The 26,085-nt window shown below is 36.3% G+C and overlaps 1 protein-coding gene across 7 annotated transcripts in view; it reads left to right on the top strand.

Moving 5' to 3' along the window:
• The window catches only part of LOC122567143 (1-phosphatidylinositol 4,5-bisphosphate phosphodiesterase epsilon-1-like), a 132,749-nt gene that overhangs the window by 92,342 nt on the left and 14,322 nt on the right, over positions 1–26,085 (top strand). For 6 of the 7 annotated variants that reach the window (XM_043725397.1, XM_043725398.1, XM_043725399.1 and 3 more), the window contains 6 exons: positions 15,139–15,363; positions 17,330–17,557; positions 21,262–21,719; positions 22,848–23,133; positions 23,597–23,805; positions 24,753–25,048. In XM_043725397.1, coding sequence (XP_043581332.1) covers positions 15,139–15,363; positions 17,330–17,557; positions 21,262–21,719; positions 22,848–23,133; positions 23,597–23,805; positions 24,753–25,048 — 1,702 coding nt within the window. The remainder of the gene's footprint in view (positions 1–15,138; positions 15,364–17,329; positions 17,558–21,261; positions 21,720–22,847; positions 23,134–23,596; positions 23,806–24,752; positions 25,049–26,085) is intronic. The other variant, XM_043725402.1, reaches the window with a different exon arrangement.

The raw sequence follows: 26,085 nt of genomic DNA, 5'->3' as shown, positions 1-26,085 counted from the left end.
AGACAAATTACGCACAAAGAAAGTACGTACGAGTGAAAACGATCTCTGGACTAAGGAATATTCGACATTGCTATAAATGATTTTTAAACGAATTCGTACGTATGCCCCGATCGAAACTTGACTCGCTCGATGAGAAAATCCGATCTTCCAGTATCTTTCTGACTTATCCTTTTCGTCTGCAACGAAAAAATGCATTTAAATCCCAATACATTTCCCCAAACAGATGAGTATCGGTGCAATATCAATTCAGCACCGATCCAATAGCAGTTCGCTATTGGTTCTAGCACGATTCTGTTCCAATTCAAACTCAGTTCCATCTCAGTTCCGATTCAGTTCTAGATCAAACTGTGTTTCAGCCTAAATCAATTCTAAGCTCGATATCACGCGATATCTGTATTCAGTCAAATTGTATAGTGTTCCGAGGCATTTATCTTCGGATATATCTTTCGGCCATATAATTCCAATACGCTCTGTAAAACGCTCTGTTCGAAACGATTCGTGTCGCGTTTCTGAAAGCCGACGCTTTCTTAACGATTTTGTCGCATCGAAGTGGATAACGAACATCGATAGGATGAATAACGACGCGGTCACCGTTTTCCTACCATACTTACTCGAACGCGTCGAACGACGGAAGTACGTGAAAAGAAAAGAGACGAACTGTGAGATCGGATGATTTCACGGCGAACTTACACGTACGATTTGGCATCTGGCCAAGCAAGTTCCTCGATAAAATCCGTACATCCCCCGATCTCCGCCGAAAGCGTCGAACCATGGAATACGAGCAGCGAACGAGGCCAAAGGTTGCCCGGAGATACCAGAGAGCTACTCAAATTACCAACCCTTTCCTTTCGTTTGACCACTTTAAAGCAAGAAACACCGATATGAGCTACTACTAGCGTCGAAGGCAAAGAGCGCGTGCATAATCGATTCTCCGCCATCTCTTTGTGATATTTCTTGGATTCTCGCTCGACGATTCAACGATGATTATCAGAAAAGAAAGCGAAAGTGCGCCGTTTATTTTAACGCGTGATTTAACTTGTTTTATTTAAACGTCTGTCTATCGATCTTACCGCGAATAATAATTTCCTATTCGTATTTCACGGCTAGTCTGATCTATCCGTCTATCTGGTTAGCTAACAATCTGTCTCTTTCTATTTCTCTATCTCTTTACCTAGGATACAGTGAAATTAAATTATAGACAATTAGAATAGGGAGCTTTGTCACATTTATACAGTATCGTGTATACGCAATTTTCTCTTTACTCGATAATTTATAACACGCTAAAACTAATCGCGAGTTAACGTTGATCACGATATTACGCATAATCGTGAAAATATCGAACGGGCTTTGAGTTTCGAAATACATCAAAAGCAATAAAACATATTATTATCTACCGATACGTTCTTCTCGTTTAAAACGAAATTGATAATCGATAAAAAAAAAAAAGTTATTATCGTTTTCCCCGCTTTTCTGCATTTCGCTTCAATTTGAAGCCTGTGAATTGGTTTTTCGCGCTAAAGCTCTCCGATCGTTTATAAATAAAATATGACGGTTACTCTGAAATATAAAATAGTTAATAACAATGATATATATTGGCCGAATGAAATATCGTGGGTTTGAAAGGAATTGGCAGAAGTAACGGCAAGGAATAAAAATAAAAATGCGTCGTTAAACGTATTTCGTTCTCGTGCAGTCGGGTTATTCGGAATCGCTACAACGAAATCTAGCACGCCTCAACCATAAAGTCTTCGATGTACGAATAATTCTAGCATATAATTGCCGTGCAGCAAAGTATTCATCCGTAACTGCAAATCTACCAGCAAATTGGCTCATACGTGGTGATAATCCGATTAAGCGACAAGAAATTCAGTGAACAATTGCGTACGATGTATGATAAACAATTGGACAATTTAAAAATATCTGAATAATTCTTAGAACGCGCGCTAAAAATACTCTTAAAAAATACCTTACGAGTGACATATTCGTTAATTATCACTATTTATTTATTAACTGTAACTATACATCACAGCTGCGTTGTCGACGAAACGGTATTAGTCTATAACCGATTACAGGCTTCGTATTTTAACCTATTAATTTCGTTTCCGAGTAACGAGTGTCTGTTCGTTCTACTTATCAACCGTGACGCTCAAGGTGCCGAGGTGTATAGAGTGAATTTTTACATGTAAGTAATTTCCAATTAGTTCTTATATTTGTAGATAATTGTGTCGCGAATTACATACGTTATAGTCGTACTTTATGCTTTCTCATACGTTAGCAAAGAAAGAAAAAAAAGTTCACTGTACGTATTTTAATTGCGTCGGTTCTGAGCGTTAAGCTTACGCGCAAACAATTTATTACGAAACAGAAGTTAAAGCGAATAGGACGAAACGTTCAACGTAGAGTGTTGATTTTTCTAAAGATACGAGTTCCACAAATGAAATTTAGGAAAGAAAATCTACGAATCAACTAGACAGTTACAGTGATATATATCGGTTGTCCTAGAAACAGAAGATTCCAGTTTAAATTTAGATCGAGCAATACGATTAGCAAATTCTTCTCTCTCCGTTCTTCGTTAATTATGTCTTTAAAAGTCCGTCGTTGTATATTTCTGTCTCAACGATTTAACGAACGATATCAAGTTGAATAATACATTGAGTAATAACAATAATAATTTATAGAAAATGTTTAATTGCCTCGGTGGCCGGTATATTTATCTACCACGTATGCGTAATTACGCGATTTTTTTAATTAACCGTACAAGTTTCGGTTCCGTCGGAATCGTTAAAAGACGAACTAGAACTACACCGAATCTTAACTGTGTGTAAGTGTAAACCAATCTTAGGTATCTTCTGTGTCAAAGAACCGTTCAAGGGAAGTCTTACAAACGACCGAGCAATACCAGGGATATTACTTTGACTCTATTGTGGCTCATGGTCCTTTTCGTGAGTTGATTGAAAGGAGGCGACATAAAGGTCTTTATACTGTACGGTTTCACTCGTTTGGCGAAAGTATTTGGAAAGCTCAGAGGTTGCTGCGCGATCATCGGAGCAACAGAGTAAATGAAAAGATCGAGGAATTTCGGTATTATTATCTATCGATGCTATCTCTAACTATAACGATATAGTTCTTCGATGCTTTCATTCCAGGTATTTCCAAGATCAAATTTAATTATATCTTAATTGTCTCAAATTTAATTATATCCAATTACAAATCTTAGAAACATATCTTTTCGTTATTTTTCCACCGTACTGTTATACGATAATTTTCATGGGTCAGCGTTAATCACGGATAAAAAGCAAGTTCGCAGAATTCGACGAGTATCGATCGCTTATTAAGATATTTAATATGTACAGATATTTGTATGTGGATGTACAATGCCCCTTACCTTTTCAATCGGTGACTTAATTATCGGATTTTACACAAATACGAGGCTGAATTTCTATTGTGATTCTATCTGTTACGAGGATGAAATAACGGAGGAAGAGGAAAAAGAAGAGGGAAGAGGAAACGTATAGCGATAAGGTTAGGGGTTTCTATCGGCCTCCAGCAGCAACGATGGTTGTAGGCCGGCGGAAACTACTTGCTCTTGTCGCTAATGATCGTCGGTTTGAAAGATCCAGAACATGGTTTGGTCTCACTGCTCCTTTGAATATTTTAACAAACGATATTCGCATAATTAAGCGTGACTTGTATCGTACTATTTTCACGTATTTTACTAATGTCTACGCGATCTTTGTCGAACGCCCTAATAACTCAACGACAATTGTTTATTCGTAAGAAAATATAAAGCGAAATTATTATACGGTTATTATATCGCGTCGTCTAATTGTGTAATTTCGTATATGTATATCTACACTATAATTTATTTTCATAAACAAAGTGTTTTGGGAAGATACCACAGCTGTACGTTTATCTATATTTATAAATTTATGCAGCTAATTTATCTCGCATAAAGAATAGAAGCTGTACTTTAGTACGTGATGAAAGAAAGAGAAAGAGAGAGAGTTAGATAATAAAACAATGATCGAAGCCAATAATCGTGGAGAAATATTCGAATGTGTCGTAAATTGATAACTTATTGTTAGGAAACGTTATATTCGGTAAAAGATTTATAATGATGCGATTAAACGATAAGCGAAACGGAGGTCTACTATCGTTAATTATAATATCGATAGGGGAAGTAATACGAGCGATAATTTGCGAGCAAACGACTATAACGATATGCCGGTCGAAATTTATTTTTAGAAGGAACATTATCCAATTAGAGAATTCGATGAAACTGAGTTTATCCATAATGGAGTAAGGTTTTCGCGTTTGTTAATTTTCTACGTGTAATCTTGTTGATTACCATTTAACTGAGATAAATTAAGAATTTAAATGTCAAAAGTATTTAATTTCTCGTTCTTTGTCGTCAAACTGTAATTTAAAGATGAACAAATACAATATGGATACTTTTGCTATTTTATATACAAACATTTGACAGGAAAACGTAAAAGTCTTTGCTCTTATTTTGACTTGCATTTTGTGATATACGGTATAAATACATGAAGATTGTTTACGCGATTGAGTCAACGACGTACATCTATTTTATACAGAGGTATTTTCCATCGACAAAGTTTTATAATAATATACATATGTATGGAAAGAATAATACGATGGATTGATTTCATCATTCCATTTTCTGTCTACGTACAAAGCTTCGTCAAAATGGAAATTTTCGGATTTTACCTGCCAGTGAAATGCACGTGCTCTGGCAGGATTTTCGAATTCAATTTCCTCGGAGACAAAGCTCCGTATTAAAAACTTTTGCCTGACATTTTCCATTTATTTTTGCATACGAAATCACTTCACTTTGTATAATGATACGAGGAAGCACGAAAATGTAAAAATAACAACTGCCTTATGAACGATAACTACGTATTCGCAACCGGTAATTTCACCAATGAGACGTTGTTGTACAATAGAAATGTGCAAGGTTGCATATACGCAAAATTGAACTTTACCAATTTATTGCTTAACCGAGTGATAAACATATCTGATTTGACATTTTAGCGCATTGAATTTTAGTGCGTGTGTATCGAAGAGAAAAAAGAAATGCCGGCGAGATAGTTTCACTGAAAGGATAAGTAACGAATACAGCAATACGAACGTAACAGATATTTCACGCACTTAGCTAGCATCCATTGCACATTTTATTTCGATTAATTTGAAATTTTTATCTTGAGCTGTGTTATTCGTATTTGTACGAGTCGCTAGCTGGGCTCGAATATCACCCTTTTTATAGAACGCTTGTTAATAAGTTACAAGCTAATGACGATAATAAATAGCTACTAAAAGCAAAAAAGCCACTAAGGCGATTAAAATTAGTTATAATCCCGTAAAATTACTTAAAACCATTACGAAGAGTATGAAACTCTAATAAATATCTGGAACGTCTTAGAAAAAATACTAAAACGTAGCTTAATGTGTACAATGTGCACAATGTGCTAATACCGTACATAAGGTGCACTTAGTTGGTGTTTTTCTCGTACGTGGTAGATTATGAGAATTCGCGAGAAGGATAAAAGTTTCATTATTTTTAACATGCGATGCGATAGATCTGAATAGATATTTTAAATATGTCATAGTTTTTGTATGATTTTTAGATAGATAGCTGTAATTTTTTAATTTATACGAAAGTAGTTATTGACATGAGTTCTACAAATTACCGCGGTATCTATTTTTTGTGTACGACCATATTACGTTAAATACTTGAGAATGAACGATTATAAATCAATATTAAGTATCAATATTAATTCAATTCTCGAACGTTGCGAGCAAACTCATTTATGCCGAACCCTCAGATTTTTATGATCTTAGAGTTCCATAAAAATGTGAACAAATTCTAGGATACCCGTCAAGGACTCTGTTACATCATAAGTTAAATCAAATGTTTGAAACTTTTTTCAATAACAGTAAAAGTTGAGAGAAAAGTCTGTGAAAATTCCCAGCTTCGCTTGAATCGTCAACAACGACCCAGTTCACTTACGGATATACTCTGTTTCGAAAAACTTATTATACGAAATTTTAGAGCTACGAATTCGTCGAATTTTTCGTTAGAGAAATATATCAAACGTTCGGAAAATTTATTGTACAATTATTCGAGAAAAGGAAAAAATAACAAGGCGAAGAAACAGTAACAGGCTAACAAGGTATAGCTGACGAGATTGTCGGATCTTTCATCGCAGAAATGAAAAAAATACGAAAAACGTAATTCGTTTAATTTACGGTGGTTCATAAAGGATATTGGAAATCCTGATACGTTGACTTTATTTCCAAGTACGCGAACGAATCGAGTAATGGCTCGTGAAATTAAGTACGTATCGTTTAAAAGATGATAAACCCGACATAACCGGACTGCTTCGTATAAACAACAGGCAAGAATTTCTCAAACTGTGTGCAAATAGGCCGGTTGTGCGATATTACGATTCGCATACTACATAAATACGAATGAAACGATTCAATGGCCGCATATACATAAGGTACATGCATGTACACACGACGAATGCTGAAAGCTCGTAGCGCTCTTTGCGTGAAAGTGATTTAGCAAGATTTCGCTGGCGCCTTGCACGAAGTCGTAAAGTGGTTAAACGCAACGCTGATAATTTCGTCTAACGATAAAAGCCTTCCCATTTTACGTTAGAACAATGGCAGCGGCTCTTTCGATCCGTGTACGGTGGAAATTTTTTTTTTTTTTTTATTATTTAATTTGTACTTTACAATTGGTCCAGCTGGACATTCGGTCAATTTTTCTAGCTTAATTGCTAAATAACGTGTGGATGGCTTACCCCCCAGCGGGATACCATCTTCCAGTTTGACTACTTTATTTCTTCAGTGAGGTCAGTGGGGTGTTTTCTTTTTAGTCTTCCTTCTATGAGAGTGCGGTGGAAATGTGCGTATCTTTTGACAGTTAGACATACTGTCTAATTCGAACCACTGCCATGTCCGTAATGTTCTTTTTCTTAGGTCTGGCGAAATAAAGCTCGGTCACGGCACACTCGCTATTACGAGGACGTAGACCTGTTTCGTGAGCGAGCGATTCTTTTTCCCCGGTGTAGGTAAGAAAAATGACTGAAACGTTTTAGAGAAGACCTTCGGAAGGAGATGGTGACGTGCGTGATCGTGACATTTAGGTTCGCCTCGAGCAACAACTAATCGTCAGCTATCAAACTCGAGAACAGATTGTGTCGTAATGGATCATGTTAAAGAGAAATAATATTATCGACTCTGGCGATAGCAAGAACTAGGATTGACGGGGATTGTTTCTCGTAGAAGGCTGAGAAAGTTAAACGGATTACTTACACGTAATACTTTACAAGTAATACGAATTTAATACAAATACTATCATTGTATTCTCGTAGCTACATTTACGTACTAATTGTAAGTTGAAACCACTGGATCACCGTAATCGTGCAAACCCAAAGTGATATATTGCTTTTGACAACTAATAATTAAAGAGAGTATATTACAAGTGTCTCCGTGTTCTAAAATACCAATATACATGTCACTCTCTATAGTCGCGTAATTACATTTATTACGTACCACTTATCGTTATTACGTATTATTACATCTATCGAAATTATTATTATAGAGTTTCCATAGTACTGTGATAAAAATAATTCGCGGGACATTACAATATCTGAAACGGCTACAATCTGTTACGTAACCTTTTATGATATGACATTTTGATTTAAACGCGTAAGCCGGAATATGAGCAAAAATTCGTAAACGTTGAAAATTCTGATTATATAAATATGAAAAATGGTTTTAAAAAGGGAGGAAAGGAAAGGTAAGATGTCCTTTTACTTGAAACCATTTTTCAATTGATTCGTAATAATTTTGGATTAGCGAAAATCATTTTTATTAGCGAAAGTATCGTTCGATACACATTCACCGACGTAAAATAAAATTATACCTTTATTAAAAAAAAAAAACTCCGTACTCTTAGATATAAGGAAGTCTATAAAGTCATGTTTTACTACAGTTTCATCACTGAACTTTTCTTCGATTAAAAAGTACTTGGGAAATTAATAGCCCTGTCGTCATAAACCACCTATACAAAAGTGAACTTTTTTGATTTTCACGAGAAGAGACTCGAAACTACACCAAGTACCGTACTATACATATCTCAATTTGAATGCAAATTTATTCTTTTGTTTCCTTTTTCTAATTTTTTTTCTCTCAGTATCTCGAAATTGATGAAGATGGGCGTCTAATTTATATGGTATAGTATTTTTACGTCTATTCTGCGTAGATTAAGGTTGATAAATAGTGTTGTGGTCATCGTGTAATTAATCATTATGGATAACTTGCTTCGGTTAGTCACGCGAGACTCGTATTTTGTGATCTCTACTATTGTATGTATAGTTGTCTGGAAAATTCGTAACGATATTACCAATAGAATATTACGAACACTTTTCGTATATAATCTTAAACAATTATGTTAAACTGTATGTTAAACTGTAAGCTTAAACCGTAAGCTTTATCTTAGAAGATTCGACAATTTCCAGTATCCGTATCGATCCTTGCCTTGCGAAACTTCGTTGTTTCTAAAGATAGTCAGTTTAGTTCTGATCACCAACCGAATTAGTCTTGGAACACCGAGCGAACAAGTCTTGTTCCAGATTACGATGGAACCGGTGGAACAACAATAACCAGTGTGACTAGAGTTTAACAAGCGTCTGTTGTAGTCGATATACCCAAGAATATTTCTCGCTGTTATCTAACTTTGCGAAATAACAGAAGATGACACAATCTACGATTTCGTTGTAAAACAGTTGTCAAAACGTCGATCGTATCGCGATTGGCGATTACCGAATAAAATATCATTCGATATTAATCAAAATCACGTAATGTTCTACGTGCATAGATACAATGGTAAACTCTCAACTTTGATAAATAGTAAAATCGTTGGTACCGAATTACGAAATTCCCGTTTGGATGCTTATGGTTTCACTCGTATAATTACATTATGTGCAATTTATTAAAAATGATTTCGGTTTATGGGCTCAAGAAAGTATGGTTTTTCCTGACTTGACTGTGTTCGAGCAATTAAAATCTTTTGGCCTACCGAAAGGTGGAAATAAAAAGTGGAAAGAAATCGAGCAAAATGTTGATTGTGACAGGCGTAATAAGTGCAACCGAAGGGAAAGTTCTTATAAACGGCCGAAACACGGTGAAACGCTACATGGAACTGCAGAATTATTTATTATACGCGTAACGAATCTCTTATCGATATCAACTTTCAATTTTATACAGCCCCGTGCCGTTCGATATTATCGGCAACCCTTTGATAAAAGATGTTATGAATTTTTTACATTACATTATAAGTTATATAATAATTAATTTCAAATTCGTTACGCGGGAAAGGAATAAAAATGGGAAAGAAAAAAGTAACGCTGTGGCGTGTAAAAGATCTACGATGTATTACAATTCTCGTAGCGGGAGAATAATTTAATAAAAAGGGAATATAGATTGCTGTTTCGAATATATTACAAAGTACATAAATAAAATGACTCGTTCTAGATGAAATACAAAGTTTGTTAGCATAAAAATTAATTTAGCAGGTGACAACTTTTTCACAGTGTTACGGAAAGTTTCATTTATCTTAACAAGATACGTATATGTATTTTCTTATTGTTACGTAAGCATCGTAAAATTGATCGTGACAGCAACCAAGCTCAAGATGCTGGATTTTCAGTTTCAACGGCCTTAATTCTTTCGACAAAGAGGTTTGTCAACTCGGAACGGTCCCGAGCAAAAGCTGTAAATCTAAAGGGTCTAACAGCTAGCAGATATTCCAAGAACACGAAGTATACGTTCCATAATGCTGCTGACAAATTCCACCTTTGTTAACGTTTTTGTCGGTTTTAACGTTTGATTACGTTGTTTACTCTGCTTTAATTTCTTTCCCGCTTTTTCTTTGCTTTTTTCTTTCTTCGTATCTTTATGCTTGTATAAAAGTATTTCTTTTTTATTTAGATGTAAATTTCAGAGACGTTTTTACGGTATACTTGGTCGTATCGAATATCGATATTACACTTCGACGCATAAACATCTTGTAAATATTACGAGCTTTCCAGAAGGATTTCATCGCATAGAATAGTATGCTATGCGACTGAGCTAATTTCAGAAACTCGTATTACATTTACTCGTGGTATTTTTCGACTCTTACGTGATAAGAAGTTCGTAGAATACGTTTTCGAGCAAAATCGCTTGCTTCTTGGGTCGAACACGGTTCCATTACTTTTCCAAAATAAGTTTCAAATTGCAGACGTCATTCGTATACAATCTAGGTGAAGCTACTTTTAAGGTTTCTGCGATATCTTCTTCTACTTCGTGAGGACCTTAATTCTACTGCCGCTACTACGCTTATTTCACGATTAGAAGAGATAGCGAACTATAGTAAATTCAGATTTTTAATGCAGAGCTCTGGTTTTTGTTTTACTACGTTTGAATTCTTTTCTGTTTCAAATACATGGAGAATTTGTGATACGATCACCGAAATTTAATTAGTCTAAAAATAAAATAAAGAAAGTAACACGTTATAAATGTAAGCACTTTCTATCACGTTATTCTGAATTGTCACGACGAGATTTTTTCTTGATTGGCTCGTGAAATTCGCGAAATGTCCTTTTTCTTCGTTTATATCCTTTTATTTCTGTTTGCTACGTAGTGTCCATAATACACAAACGCATCAATCACACTTCACAGTCAACCATCCTTTCATGTATTGTAATCAATTTTCATTCTCTCGTAAATGTTTTTTTATACGACAGATGCTATCAAATATATTCGGAGTACTTCTTCTTCGGTGAGTGCGAAGGTTTGAGAATGAAATGGATTGTTTTTTTTTTCTTATACAAAAGAATAGCTTCCATTATATTACAAATAATTTAACGAGTTATTGATATGATTTTCTATTATTTCCAATAACCGTCGTCGGTCATTTTGTCAAAGCAATTGAAAAAGCATTTGATTTCCGTTCAAAAAATGAACGCACGTTGATTTTTTCAAACTCTCGATAGATCAGAATTTCTTTCCATTTAAACTGTTTTACAATGCGTAAAATAAATAAATATCTGATGCATCTACATACTACGTATATGTATGTGGCGAACATGAAGAACGCTTCAAAACAATACAATTCAATTCGTAGATATCTTTTTGTGTTTGCATAGAGATGTACCATCTGGTATTGTCGTGATTGTCAGGACGAACTTTCTGCGATCGGGCAAAACCCGGTGTTTCTCTTTGATCGTTGTCAATAGTTCGTCTAACGCTCAATCGAGTTGACATTATTCTAGTGAATTATCGTAATCACCTTGTCACTGTTAAGGGTGATAGTTTATGACAGGCCCTTAACGATTAAAATATGATCAACGGCTTCTTGTACAGCTGAATTAATCGTCGTACGAGATTCCAAATGTTAAAAAGAAATTTGACTATTTTATTCAATGTAAAAATTGTAAAATTGTAAAAGAGATATCTTTGACTTACGATTATTAAATTATCAACCTACTCGTATTATTGGCTAATAAATTACTGCGCATAAGTAGTCGCGATATTTATTAAAATTAGTGATAAAATCTTATCGAAAGAATCTTTTTTGCAATAGGCTTTTTTAACTCTACTTGTGTGTATTTGGAACGCTGTAGTTGCGCAAAGTTTGGCAATGTTTATTGTTCAGTGCAAATAAATATTCATGAAGTAAAGTTACAACAAAACGTTTAATATCAAAGAATTTGTATGAAAACTGTATCTACGGTTCATCGATTTTGTAATGGACGAAATGAAGACCCGTTACGTTGAAATAAAATTTAGAGAGCTTTTAATTTGTGGCGGCACTCGACACTAACTAGTGTCGGACGACGGCAGCGCAGTGATTAGCGCGCCTTAGGTTACGAACGTTCGGGACCCGGGTTCAAATATCGGCACCCGTGGACCGAATTTTCTTCCAGGATTCTTAAATAAGAAGGAAAATACAGCAGTAGTAAGTACCCCCGCAGCAGAACCTATCCAGGCCTCTATACACACTACAGCCAGCGACTACGACTATCACGACGATATTCTCCACCTCAAATAGTCCGCGTGCTCCCAATAATGCCCCATAATATCTCTTTACTGGACTCGCGATTGCAAGTTCGTCTACTGGTCGATGTATTTTGCTTGTATTGTATGTGTAATAATGCTTCCTGTCCGTCCATCGCTTTGTTTTACTTAACCTTGTTACTCCCTCAACTGTCTGACTCGACCAGAATTCGAATTAGCTCGTCCTTCAGTTTGTCATATTGTCCGGTGGCCGGGGGGTTCAAAGCTATGTCCTCGATTTGCTCCAACAAGTACCGAGGCTCGAGACATCCTAGGAGGGCGGTGGAGGATATTTTTCTCCATCGTCCGTGAGACCCCGCGGCCGCGAACTGTTTTTCCAGTAAGGAGAACCACAACACTATCTTCTGGGGCATTATTGGGGGCACGCGGACTACTTGACTGGTTGTAAAAATGTTTCGTTATTGTTTGCCATTTCGACCGCGCGCTCGGAATCGCGACAATTGAAGTTTCACTAGCACTATCGCGGTCACCTCTTTTCACTAAAGATCACGTCGGGGTCACCAATTTGAGGTGGAGTTGTAGTAAGTTGCTGGCTGTAGTGCGGTGCTCCCCGCTGGCGTGTAGAGGTCTGGATAGGTTCAGGGTCTGTAGAGGTCTGCGGGGGTACTGCTGTATTTTCCTTCTTATTTAAGAATCGTGGAAGAAAATTCGGACCACGGGTGGCGAGATTTGAACCCGAGACCCGAACCATTCGTAACCTAAGGCGCTAACCACTGCGCTGCCGTCGTCCGACGCTAGTTAGTGTCGAATGGTGGTATTTGTGCTGTCGAGTGCCGCCACAAATTCAAAATAGAACAGGCACTAAATATGTATTTTATCGGGTTCTATCTAGAACGCTAATCGTACGTGTTTTAGACCGTTGTGTCGTTTTTACGTAAAAAAATGTCAATCCTCCGATTACGTTACCCAAATCCATACATTAAGAAAAACAACGATAGCGCCTGCACGACGGTTCGTTGAAATTCTGTTAAAATTGCTCCTGAAGAGAATTCGCCGCGCTATTCGTTGAACAAATACCTTTGCCGATATTCAAAGTGCAAACGGCCATAGGAAGGCGCTGTCCTACTAATAGAACAGTGGACTTTAATGGGTCAAATTGATGAAATTTTGATCGACATTTGGCACACGATATCTACAGGTGTAACTATGCAAAAATAACGCTCTTGAATTACCGCGAATATATTAATCTATATAGATTTACAGCTTCGAACAGTTGCACGCCGAATTAAAAATGTCCGATAACTGTATTTATATATAATTATACGATGACTAACATACATAATAAATTCCTGCTTCTATCGATTATTGTGTCTGTTATTTCACACAAGATTTTTCAATTTAATGATACCTTATACAATCTCCAGTAGTTGCGAATTTTCAGTTTAGTAATGACGTGTGAAATAGAAAGGAAATATAAATTTTAGATATCGTACACGTATGTATAAAATATCATAGTATGCATCGGATTAACGTTGATATACCCAATATATATAAAATAAAATTTTTTATTTAAAGAATAGATCGACGTCGATTTAAAAAAGCTTTTATTAATTGATTTGTTATCATCCAATATTTGGAGATAAAAGAAGCACGCTCAAACAATACTTGATATCATGCAGAAGTAAATTGAAACGAATATTACGTAATTACTAAAATTGATAAAACTCGTGTGAATGGATTCGTCTTTATAATTTGAAAATTACCTTTTCTTCCACTACTTTCTATTGCTTATTACTCGAATCAACCATTTGCATTGTTTGCCTGAACTTAAAAATCCAAATTTTATAATCTTTTTTTCTAAAATGTCTTTACTTGATAAAAATGTAATACATAGAATGTGCCAGGCAAACAGGAAAGATATATCCACAAAGATTAACCGTTGATCTCTGAAACATCCATTCATAAGAAATTATGTACGTACCTTTACATTCTTTTTACATTTATTTGTATTTATTACAACGACTAACATTCGTACGATTTATTAGCAACTATGTATATATATATATATATATGTATAGTGTAGTATAGTATAGCATAGAAAATATTATAAATAGTATGGTACGAATAACGTAGAAATAATCGGAGGCAAGAATAGAATTAATTTCGGTGAAAGTTGAGAAACGCTTACACAGCATGGATCGTTTTTCTTTTCACATATATCGTAGAGGATATATTTCGACGTAACGCGCGCTCTGAATTTTGAAATATTATAAAAATAATATGCCGAGAAAAAGAAATTTTCGTCTCTGTGACCTTAATCTCGAGATATACCTCCAAGGTTTTTGCTTTTACAAGGTAAACCCTCGAAGAAATTCTAACCTGATCCAATCTACCCGAAATCCAATTTCCACTTAAAATCAAAATTAGATCGAACAGTGTTCTGGCGGTACTTGTCAGCTTGAGAGTGAAGCCATCGCGAGTTGCTTTATACCCGAGGGTATTATTTCTCGCGAATGTCCCTACAAATTATAGATTGCCGTTTAGTTTGGCTAGAGATTTCGAAACAGGTACGGTTCACAAGATGGCAGATATTAAGAGGCGAAAGAAACCGCTGCAAAATTCAGAACCCCTTGTGACTTGGAAACATACCCTTTACGATATATGTAAAAAGAAATGATCCGTTTTTTCGCCATAATTTCAGGTCATTTTTTCCGTATGCATGATAACAATGAAGAATGTACAGAATCGCTTTCGTAGCGAGAGATTTATAGCTCGAGTGACCTTTGAAATCATCTAAATACCAAGTACCTCGGTTTAGATAGGAAAGCTACGTATTTCATTTTTGAAAAATATACAAGCAGCCTTGAATTTTGACAAAATCGGGCCACGAGTCAGAAATTATACTTTGCTTGATGCTATAAAATTTGATATAAATGTCTGAATGTTAAATTTTTCAATACATCAATAGCTATAGTTTTGTCACGATCGTATTGACAAAAAGTATCGTAACAAGAACCCGTATAAGTAAAGAATTGATTTTCATTTTAGTCTCAGCATGAATGCAAGGACCGCGGCGAGTCGCCGCGTAGCAGCAGCAAGGTTGCCGAGCCCGAAAACGTGTCATCTTCGGGGCAAACGGCAAAAATCGCTATTGATACCAGCACCGAATCGTCCACGGAATGGAATCCGAGGAATAGTTCCTTGAAAAAGCAAGAGAACGCTCCAGTCCGTGATACAAGCTCTGTTCTCGAGAAAATTGCCGAATTTCATAAGGTAAAATTCGTTTCGTGACAATCCTTCTACGACGTTATGAAATTCTATCGTCTTTTAAAAATGTCCGATCGCAACTACCTTAAAGGCGTTTTAATCTCCTGAAGCATTCTTCTCAAATGATCAGTAAATGATAAACGAATCTTCTCCTCTCGATCATTTACTTTCAGCTTCGCATCACACAGCACGAACATATTCACGCGTTTAAAAAAGATCTACGCGTTACGTGTATAACGTTGTTGAAAAATTAACAATGATTCGGTGGATGTTATTAATATACGTCGCGTAAAAGTAATATTTTAGATAAAATACAGAATAAAACGCACTAAATATAAATGGATCAGTTTGTAACTTGCGTGGAAATACTTTTTCGTTCCATAAAACTTTAGTAAAAGTTCATAACGAACATAACGTTTACAGTTAAAGTACTGTTACGTCTCTTTTTAAGATCTCTTTTTATTACAAGCGTTGCGTTGTTCATAAAATAAATGTTCGGGCGTATAATTTTTTACTTTTCCGTTATTATGGGTTATAATAAAAAGGAAGAATCGAATCTTCTTATAACGATATCTAGTCAATCGTGGAGCGTAATACTCGTAGGAAATAAGAGAATGTTAAATGTATCTTTCATAAGGCATTATAATATATAGATATAGAACGCAGGCGGATTACGATTCTATTATTTCCTCGTGTATTACCTGCTGTCCATATAAAAGTTGCGGTAGCTACTTCGATGTTCGTACGAATGAACACTGAACGCTAAACGCTTTTACGGTTATTTTCTACTATAATCAAACAACGAATAATTTTCTCACGAGGTATTGAAAAATAAACGTATTCCAGGTTAAGAATCGTTTCATTAAATATTCGATTGTACTTCCAAACTTTTATTAAAAACATTCGTCAAAAAACTTTCGCAAATATTCGCTTCGCTTGTATCGGCATCGTACATATCGGTGTCGTACTTATAAAATTTGTTACGATCGAAATTATACCGATCTTCCGTTCCATTTCATTGAAAGAAAACGGCTAATCGATATTTGTATCTGTAACGGTTTCGATGAAAATAACTTGTTACGTAGATATCATGATTTTTTAGGTGTGTCACTTTCCCAATAAATCGTCGATATAATACGTATATTCTAATTGTACGGAGCAATTTATACGTGAAAATCAATATGTAATTATATTCAGGCACACAACGTGAACGTTTAACTGGGCACGTTGTCGTTAAAATCGAAAAGAAGGATCTGTCGGAAGTCGTCGATCGCTCATCTTTTTTCTCTCCATTCATCTGACGCGACATCTTGACATCACGTGGCGTGACATACGCGTTGATAATTGCGGCCAACTCGGTACGCCGGCTCGTCCTTCTACCTTTCGTGGGAATACGATTCCGTTAAATAAATTTCAAATTAATCAAGGCAATATCGATATTAATATATGTTTATATAGCTTTACTGGACATAAACGCGCGAATAATATATTCGAAGCTGTTCTTCGGTGGTTATAAATGATCGAGAAAGCTTAAACCGGCCTCTGAAAGGAAAAGTCTACGACTATCGTAAAATAAAATCTTACGTGCAAAAATGTTTCATGGCATTTTTAGTGCTATAAATTTCACACTTCGAATGCCGTTATACGTAACGTTGTTATCGATGCCCTATAAAAAGTCGAAAATGCGTATCTCTTGTATCCGATCCCAGGGACGCGAGAGATCTTGACGATAGAGAAATAATTATATTTTTTTAAATCGTACATTTAGAATTATTTTGTTAGGCTAGGAAAGGGTTAAATCGAGGAACCAAATTTTGGTTGCATTTCAACCGGAGAAAAGGAAAAGAAATCTTCTCGCTGAAAAAATGATACGCCTTTCCCTTTCACGTACGATTCGAAACACCATAAAGTTCACGCTCGATGATATCAAAATACTTGCAAATGTTCATGAAGTTATCGTATTTTTGTGTAGCACCAGCATGCTCGAGGCAGAGACGCGACGACTGGCTCGCTTCATCGCACGCTCAGCATTCATACGACCGCGATCGAGCAAACCTACATGGCCGAAGAATGTGACGAGAACGACTATCATTTCGATCTCGATTCCTACAAGCCGGTACAGCCGATCACATTCGACCATGGGGTTGCGTTATTTCCTGTCGCTGCTCCGCACTCCGGAATGGATCTGCATCTTTTGCAGGTAAACTTGCGATTTGCGTCGTAACGAACGTTACGATAGTGCGTAGCGTGTTCCGTATGACGTTCGTTTCCGTTTATTTTTTCTTTTCACCGTATTTCACGTGTCTAGTTCTGTTACTCCATTGTCTTGATCCTTAATTAACGTCGCGATGCGTTTTAATTGCTTGAAACGTTCGCGTGTTGTCTGAGAATGCAAATATTTGTTGCCGATCTATTATTTGAGAAACGCGGTGCACAGTATCATCTCTGCACCGTATAATTTAATCATCGATAGTTGGAAAATCAATTTGCTAAAATTAGCTACAAATAGAAACAGTAATAATAGAACAAGCGACGGCAGTGAATATTATTGTTATTATATTGTAAAAAGGTTTATTGATCGTGCCTCTCTATATATTATCGATATCGCGTTTATCGATTTAGCGACCCATATACCACATACACAATAACGTACCTATATGCATATGTATATTACTTATAGGTATTTACTGTATGAACTATCGCCGGTACATATGGTAAATATAGAATAAAACATAACGTTATATTTTACAAATGAAAACAAAATGTTACTTATCACGCAGCGTAAGGCGAAATATAAACATTTCCGTATAAACTATTGCGTAAATAAAGAAAATCCGCAAATACTATAATATAGTATTTATCACTGATGACAAAAAGATGTCACAACTTGAACGCGCACTTTTCGAATGAAAGTGAATTTAATTCACGGCATTGAGCGTTTATTTGTTCAAAGAGAATAGAAAATGTCTACTTGGATCAGGCGTTAACGCGCGATCCGTTAAAATAGAAACGATCGCGTATTCTAAATTCCAGCTACTTATGCGCGTCACGTCGCGTCATATGCATACGGATGAAACTACAGTAGGAACCTTGAAAAGAAGCGCACATAGTCGAGATGCGACCTTATCCTCGGACGATTTCGAAATATTAATATTTCAACGTCCAGCTACTTTTGTAGTTGCTGGACATGGTGCAGGCTTAAGATAAAAGACGTCGTCAGCGTAGTTTTCCCGCGCTTCAAAAGGATTTCAAAGGAACTAACTTTACCGTGCTACCTCAGGTACATTTCGTGAGGAAGAGAGAGAGAGAGAAAGAGAGAGAGAAAAAGAGCGAAAGGAGTCAAAGATCGGGAAGCAAGCGAGGAAAGTAGCTAGAAATGGAAAGGATTAAAGTTGGAAGACGTCGAAAGAAGAAGAGGTTAGAGAGGCGAAACCAGGTCACTTGTTCGTACGAAACGTCTTCGCATCAATTAGTTGCTTATAGAAATTTGTTCTTTATATGTTCACAACTTGTAATATCTACGAAAAACTATCAATGGTTACTTAAAATTTTATCAATATTTTATTACTATAAAAAGAAACAAAAATGACAAAAACACGAGTATGAGGATGTACTCGTTGATTCTATGTCATGTAATTAATTTTAACAAATTCGTTACTAACATTTGCTATGATAGAACCTTTATGAATTATGATAGAACGTTTATTAAGCAGAAAAACTTGTATTACATAAATATAGAAGAAAAAAGCTAAGAAAAAGTTTTATCGATCCAAGTATTAATCAAATTATCGATCAAAGATTAATACAAAATTTTTACGTATTATTATCGCGTGAAGTTTACTCGAAAATATTTTACGATTCGCCTCTAGTACGTCAACCAAATCATTTACTTATACATACGTATACGCGACTATCCTGCGTCTCTGTTAGACAATAACTCTTTTATCTCCATTTATACCATCTCCGTAAAGTACCTATACGAGTTTGAACATTTCGTCTATTCCAGAATTACGTAAATCAATTTTCTATAACAAGCTCGAGTGTCCCGAATCCACTTTGTCGGTCACATTCCTAAATTTACATGTTCAGAATTCATCTTCATTAACATTCACTTTGTAAATCTGAACGTTATAAATAGTTGAAAATCTCATATTTTCATCATCTCGTATTTCAAGCATCTTCTATTATTCATGCTTCTAATCGCAACTCTGATGTTCCTAATTTTGCTAATTTTGCCAATTTCGCTAATATTGCTTCCTATCTAACCGATTATCTTTCCTCTCGTATCTATACCGTCAATTCCAATAAATAAAAAGATATTAGTAGTGTATATCAACGTATTAAGAAGTCGGACGTACTATACTTAATAACTCGAATATCATCTCACGAACGACGTTTATTAGCGATTAAAAAGATCATCTACTTTTCACATTCGTTGTACATTTCTCTACAAAATTGTACATTTTAATAGAAATTTACTCTCGTGTTCGTTTATTTTATAGACGTCATCGACGTGTTACTTGTTTGAAATCAACGAATCCGCGAAAATGTATCGTTGGTACGGCGCGGCATGGCGACGAAAAATATAGCGGACGAAAGACTTAAATTCGAAGGGTGTAACGCCGGGCTCTACATCGTTGTTTATGCGTCGTGAATATTCGTCGTTGACTCGTGGTGTGTTAACGCAACGTCGATTAATCTATCCGTGCTTCGACGAAGATAAATAATCTCACATACTGCACACGCTTTTATAAATGTCCGCGTAGACTGCACTTATGGCCGACCGCGTAAACGGTGTTCCAAGTGCATTAGAAGTTCCATCAGCGTTATAAACACAGGCACGATGTATGCTGGTTTTGCCGCGCGTTGCGCCGCAGTACGACTCGGCGCACCACAACTGCACAGATACCACTAAAACGATTTAATAGCCAGAGATTATAATCGGTGGATTTGCGCGAAGAGATTTTCATGGCGATTCCTCGTGCTTTCGTTGCATTTTCTTCGCCGAGATACCGACCCTAATCAATTTTCAACGAATAATTTAAATACGATCGTCTCTCGAATTAACCGATCCGAGAGAGTATCGCCCGAGACGATAAAGCAAGAGAAACCGAAGGATTTATCATCGAACGTCTGGACGATCGACTGGCAGAAGTTTGTAGAATTTCCACCGTAAGAAGATTAGCAAGGAAACGTTTGTTAAACGATAGTTGCCTTACGGCTTAAATGATTTCCAGGTACGAATATTCGTTCGCGTGTTACTTCATTCCAGAATGCTACGACAATTTACCGAATGTTCTTCTGAAAAAACTACAATCCCATTACAGCATTTTGTTTCGTACGCAACAAAAAGAATATTTCTACAACTTGAGTAAAAAGAAGGCAGATTTCTTCTGATTTCCTATAATACCGGCTCGAAATTTCGTAGGAAAATTTGGAATATTAACGATACTGCGAAGATCCGAGATTTATTGCGTAAATGCATTTTCCTTGAAACTATGTTTTCGAAATTGACTGTTAACCTATATGCATATATATAGATATAAGCACGTATGTATATATGTATGTGCTTTCATCGTCCGTATCAAAGTTGGTTTTGTATCTATCGCGAGACTCAATATGTTGCGTATCGTATCATGTATTTTTGCAGCATATCGAATGAACGTTTCGACGCTTGGTTATAAAATTTCATAGATCTATCACCTATTTTTGGCAGGCTTGTATCTTGCACCAAGCAACAATTTCTTCTTTTTCCAATTATCTTAACCATCGGGTGACATCTAAATGGAAAAATAAATGAAGAAGTTCTTGCCATGTTCCTCCTGTGTTTCTTTTAATCGGATAATACGATACTTTGACGGTATTTGAAGAAGAACGAATAATACGAAAACTTGATACCACCAGGTATTGCATCACGGGACAACGTTGGTGCATTGGGACTGCGAAGGCGGTACGACGAGGACGGCCTTAGTATTCGCGCGAGTGGATCGCGCTTGCGGTACCTTCGTGTGGGAGAAGCCACCCTGGAGTCCATTGAAAACTGCCCAGCTGGGAGGTACAGCTTCTGCAGATTTTTCGCTAACTGCCAATCCAGAAGACGTGGTATCGGCCGGTTTAGTAGGGAGATATACCATGCAACAGACGGACTGCGCTTCCGTGACGCTGGAAGAGGGATTTTTGGACCTGAGCTCCGTCAAGGAAGTCATGATCGGCTGTTGCGATCGGGACAGAGAGACCGACCTCAGAAGCATTTACAAGAGATACGGTCTATCGGGATCCGATTCATGTATCGGCCTTATGTACGGCTCCAGTCTGCCGGACAATCGACTGATCTTTCTCCTTTGCCCTCCTGCGCTTAGCAAGTAAGTAGCGTGGCCCTGTGATTTCCACAGTAGCGCATATATGTATGTAATGTAAAGCAATATCGAACGGAATAGTAGAACGTAGGAAACGAGTTTAGATAATATTTATTCGACATGTTCGAAAATAGATGAAAGAAAATATCGCGGGAGAACGGAAGAAAATTACAAAAGTATCAGGTAATTGAACATTAACCGAGACATGTGGTTACAACGAACTATTTTTAAATTACACGGTAGAAATTAATTATTTATTTTTTATAATATTTGGCAATTTCAAGCAACTGTTCTAAAACTGTAATATATCTTTTAGCGTGTAATAGCGATATTAACGTGTAATATATTTTTCAACTTCATAAACGATATTTTGGTGAAAAGAGTCGAATAAATGATACTGTATTTCGATGGTATAATTTGGTAAACATACTTAGTCTGTTCTGATACGTTTGATTTTCCTGAATAATTGAATAACGAAGAAACCTAAAATAATAAAGCGTAATAATACGAATGACCGTTAATTAAATCATAATTACGGAGATTAACTATTTAATTTTATGGGGAAATTGTTCGTAATTTAAATGTTGCAAATTTCGAGTTTTGCATATTCAAAAGCATAGCTTGAAGCTGTTTTGGTAAAGTTACGCTCGACGGTAGATTTCCAGTGCGGATACTAGCTAAATTTATAACAATAGACCTCGCGAAAAGTTACCTTTGGAACACGTTAGAGGAAAAGATGCATTAGCTCTAGATCAGCGAAACGTTCAGCTCGTTTTTTCCAGGGAATATACTGTTACGACAAGCCTTTATCCAACGTTACTACTGTAGCTTGCGAATCGTGCACGGAATAGCCATTTTCTCGAGTTTACCTAAATTGACAAATATAGCACTGCTAAAAAAGGGAACTACTATCGAAAGAGTTATTACCGCGTCGTTGTTGTTTCTCTTTCCCTCTTGAAATGGTTCGTATCAACGATTCGATAATATCGGATGAAGATTCTATAGCGAGCGGCATTACATACGAACGATTGTACATTATTATTATTATTATTAAGTAAAGAGGCGTAGTTGCGCTAGTAACGTTATGAAATGTAATACAAATGAATTTGATGGAAGGTACTGTGTTTGTTTCAGAATTTGGTACATGGGTCTTTGTTGGATACTACGAGGCCTGAAACGGCAACAACAATTAACAGATCGTAGATCGCGATGGTTAAAAGAAAAATACCTTCAGCTTTATTTCGAAGATGGATGTATCGAGCCAATGACAGCCGATGCTATTAGAGCTTTTGGCGGTCGCGACTGGTCCACGACTGAAAGTATCGGCACGCTTTCGCCGACGAGCAGCAGTGCTCTCCGCAAACGAAACGTTAAAGGGAAAAAAACGAAATCTATCGGCAATATTCATGCGTTAACAAAGGTTTGTTCGATCAAAGATTTATACAGTAGCAAAAGACAAAAAATGAGGAAGACATAGGCGACTTGTCGTTTATCGCGTAAATAAACTTACGGACATTTATAACGTCTCTCTAGTTTTTCGGAACAAAATGGATCAGTTTGAAAAAGTTTCTTTGCAAAAGTATACTAAGTTTGCCGATCGATCGATCGATCGGCGCGAGAGCTTTTCGCGTGTGCATGTGGAGAATACAAACGTTACGTACGTCTTTCCATGAATAGATATTTAACACGTATGAGTAGCAAAATCACGGTACATCGTGATATAATTTCGTAAATTAACATACTCCGTAAAGTCGTTGATAACTGTGACGAAGTGGTCAGTTCGATTCAAAGTCGATCGAGTAATCTTTATAAAAAGAACAAGTCCCTGTGTTAGATTAAAGCCAGAACTAAACTAAAGAATTGCACGTGATTATTTAAAACAGGATCTAAGCCTAAAACAGTATGACACTTCGTCTCCGGAGGGAGGCTTAACAGTGGCCCCTTCTCGGCATATTACGGGTAGTAGAGAATCCTTGACGAGAATCATACCAGCATCTCCACGGTCTAGCAGAGATCGAGTTCCCCCACGTAGTCCTCCTGGATCCGCCGAACGAATTATTAGTTCCAACTTGCCTTACTCCAGCTTTCAAAGGTAAGGATTCCGATAATTTTCAGACTTATAAGGAATTCGACGGAAGGAAGCAAAGTAGAACAACTAGACTTCGTCTCTAAAATTCTTCATAGATGTCGATTACTTTCCGCGCAGTTGATTAATCGCGCGCTATTATTCACCGGAGCTGCAACGTCGAGAGATAGAGAACCAAGAAATGCCTTCCCCTTGTGTATCTCTAGCGGGTTCTTTGCGTTGCGAGCTAATTAAATCGCAGAACTATATTATACATACGTACCTTCTGCAAAGTAATTAATGGAAATTAATTTTTCTTTCAACGAACCGAATGAAAAGTTTGTTCCGTTTATTTGTATTTAATTTGAACTCGTATTTTTTCATATAACTTTTGACAAAAGATTCTCAATATCGGTATTTGATTTTCGAAACGTGTATTCATCCGTAACAGCTAAACTGCGGATCTTTACGCGTTTACGAGAAATTCGATCAAGTATTAAATCATAGCATGGAATAAAATCATAATCCGTTATTTATCTCTCAACAAGGTGACCAAACCTACCTACGAAAAAGATTACTAAAATGTAAAAATTGCCCCTTTGTCTCTTCTCATCCGACCCTTTACCATGTACAAATATTGCCATCAAAATTATATTAATTTATAATTAATTACACGACCAACTAAGGACACGTGTATCGAGTACGAAGAAATTTGTAATACGTGGGAAAGGATGAGACTCGACGTAACTCAAAACTAAACTAAACTAGACTAAAACTTTTTACACGAGATAAACCCGCTGTACTACAAATTATTAAACGTACGTACGTATATGGCAAGAGGAGTTAGCGTCGTACAGAAATGTTGACACTTACAGAAACGAGTATTGTCCATAATTTGCAGCTTATTCTTAAAACTTACTTTCTATTTAAGTCTACTGAAATAACATGTTTCCTTTCAAACGATATTTACACAGCCTATTATGCGTCGCCAGGGACAAGGATAAAAACGGATCTGGAATGTCAGGTGGAGTGGAAGCACCTTGGCAAGTGAAGGCACGTGCCAGTTCCATAATATATGAAACTCAGTTGAACTTCGTCGAGTTTGTCGCGTTGTTCCGTTCGTTCAGCCTGAGAGCAAGAAAGGATTTACGCGACCTATTCGGCCAACTGGCGATCACTTGTCGTAGTCAAAGCGACGGTTCTTTGAGAGACTTTAATGTACGGCCGCCTGTGTTGAGGCAAACCAGTGACGCAACCCCTCAACGAATCGGTCAGTTTCCACTGTTCACTGAATATTTTCGATTCTAAATCTAATTTCATTTAAATCTCCATTTATGAACCTAATCTATACGTGTAATTTTATCTTAATTTTCTTTCTATCTATGATTTAACGTTTCGTTTGAAAAGTAAACTGTTGCCTTTAAATGTATTTACATATAATGAAAATCTGTATTGGGTAAAATATACTTTTGTTTGAGTTTTTAAATTGTATTTAATTATTTTCAAACTTATATTGTAACGAGAGTGATTACTGTTAATTTATACATACATACATACATATCACACACGTCGCGCATACGTATATCAGATTAGTGAAAAGCTTTATTCGCTTGTTAAAGACACGTGATTCGTAAAAGTGATCTTACGAATCGTCGAATTCGTCGCGATCGAAAATCTGTATCATCAGACTGGTAAGAGATCGTGCAAGCTAATACCAAATAGGTACATCGTACATTGCAGTGGATTTAACTTTGTGTTTTTCTCGTTGTTTTCTTATACCCACCTTGTATAGACTGATCTGATATACCTGCCGTAATTGTTAGAAGAAAATGGACCTATAAAAATATATTAAATAATAGAGTATGAATTTGTATGTAACGAATAAGAATAGATTAGTATTTAATATAAAATAATGAAATTATATTATATGAAAGTCCAGAGGATAAACATAGACTATATAATTTGTGCTGCAGATATTTTTGTATCACGCTCTGGCATAAAGTTAATCGAATAAAGCAGTTTATCATGTATTACAAAGACTTTATAAATGAGTTACATAAATACATTATCTAAAGTATTTTAGCATATATTTATTTGAATTCTGTTTAACACCTCATTTTTCTTGCGTATAGATAAATATGCAAAACGGACTGGTAATTTTAGTCACCTTAATTTACTTCGTTACGTTCCTACGTGAAAAATTTTATTTACCACGGTTGCACGATATCGTAATATCTCGGTAATAATTCTTTCGTGGAAGATTTTTCCAAGATCTGAAACTACGAGTTATACTTTCTCATGTGGCGT

The sequence above is a fragment of the Bombus pyrosoma genome, linkage group LG4 (genome assembly GCF_014825855.1).
Source record: "Bombus pyrosoma isolate SC7728 linkage group LG4, ASM1482585v1, whole genome shotgun sequence".
NCBI lineage: Eukaryota > Metazoa > Arthropoda > Insecta > Hymenoptera > Apidae > Bombus > Bombus pyrosoma.
This window is presented reverse-complemented; position numbering and strand designations above follow the sequence as displayed.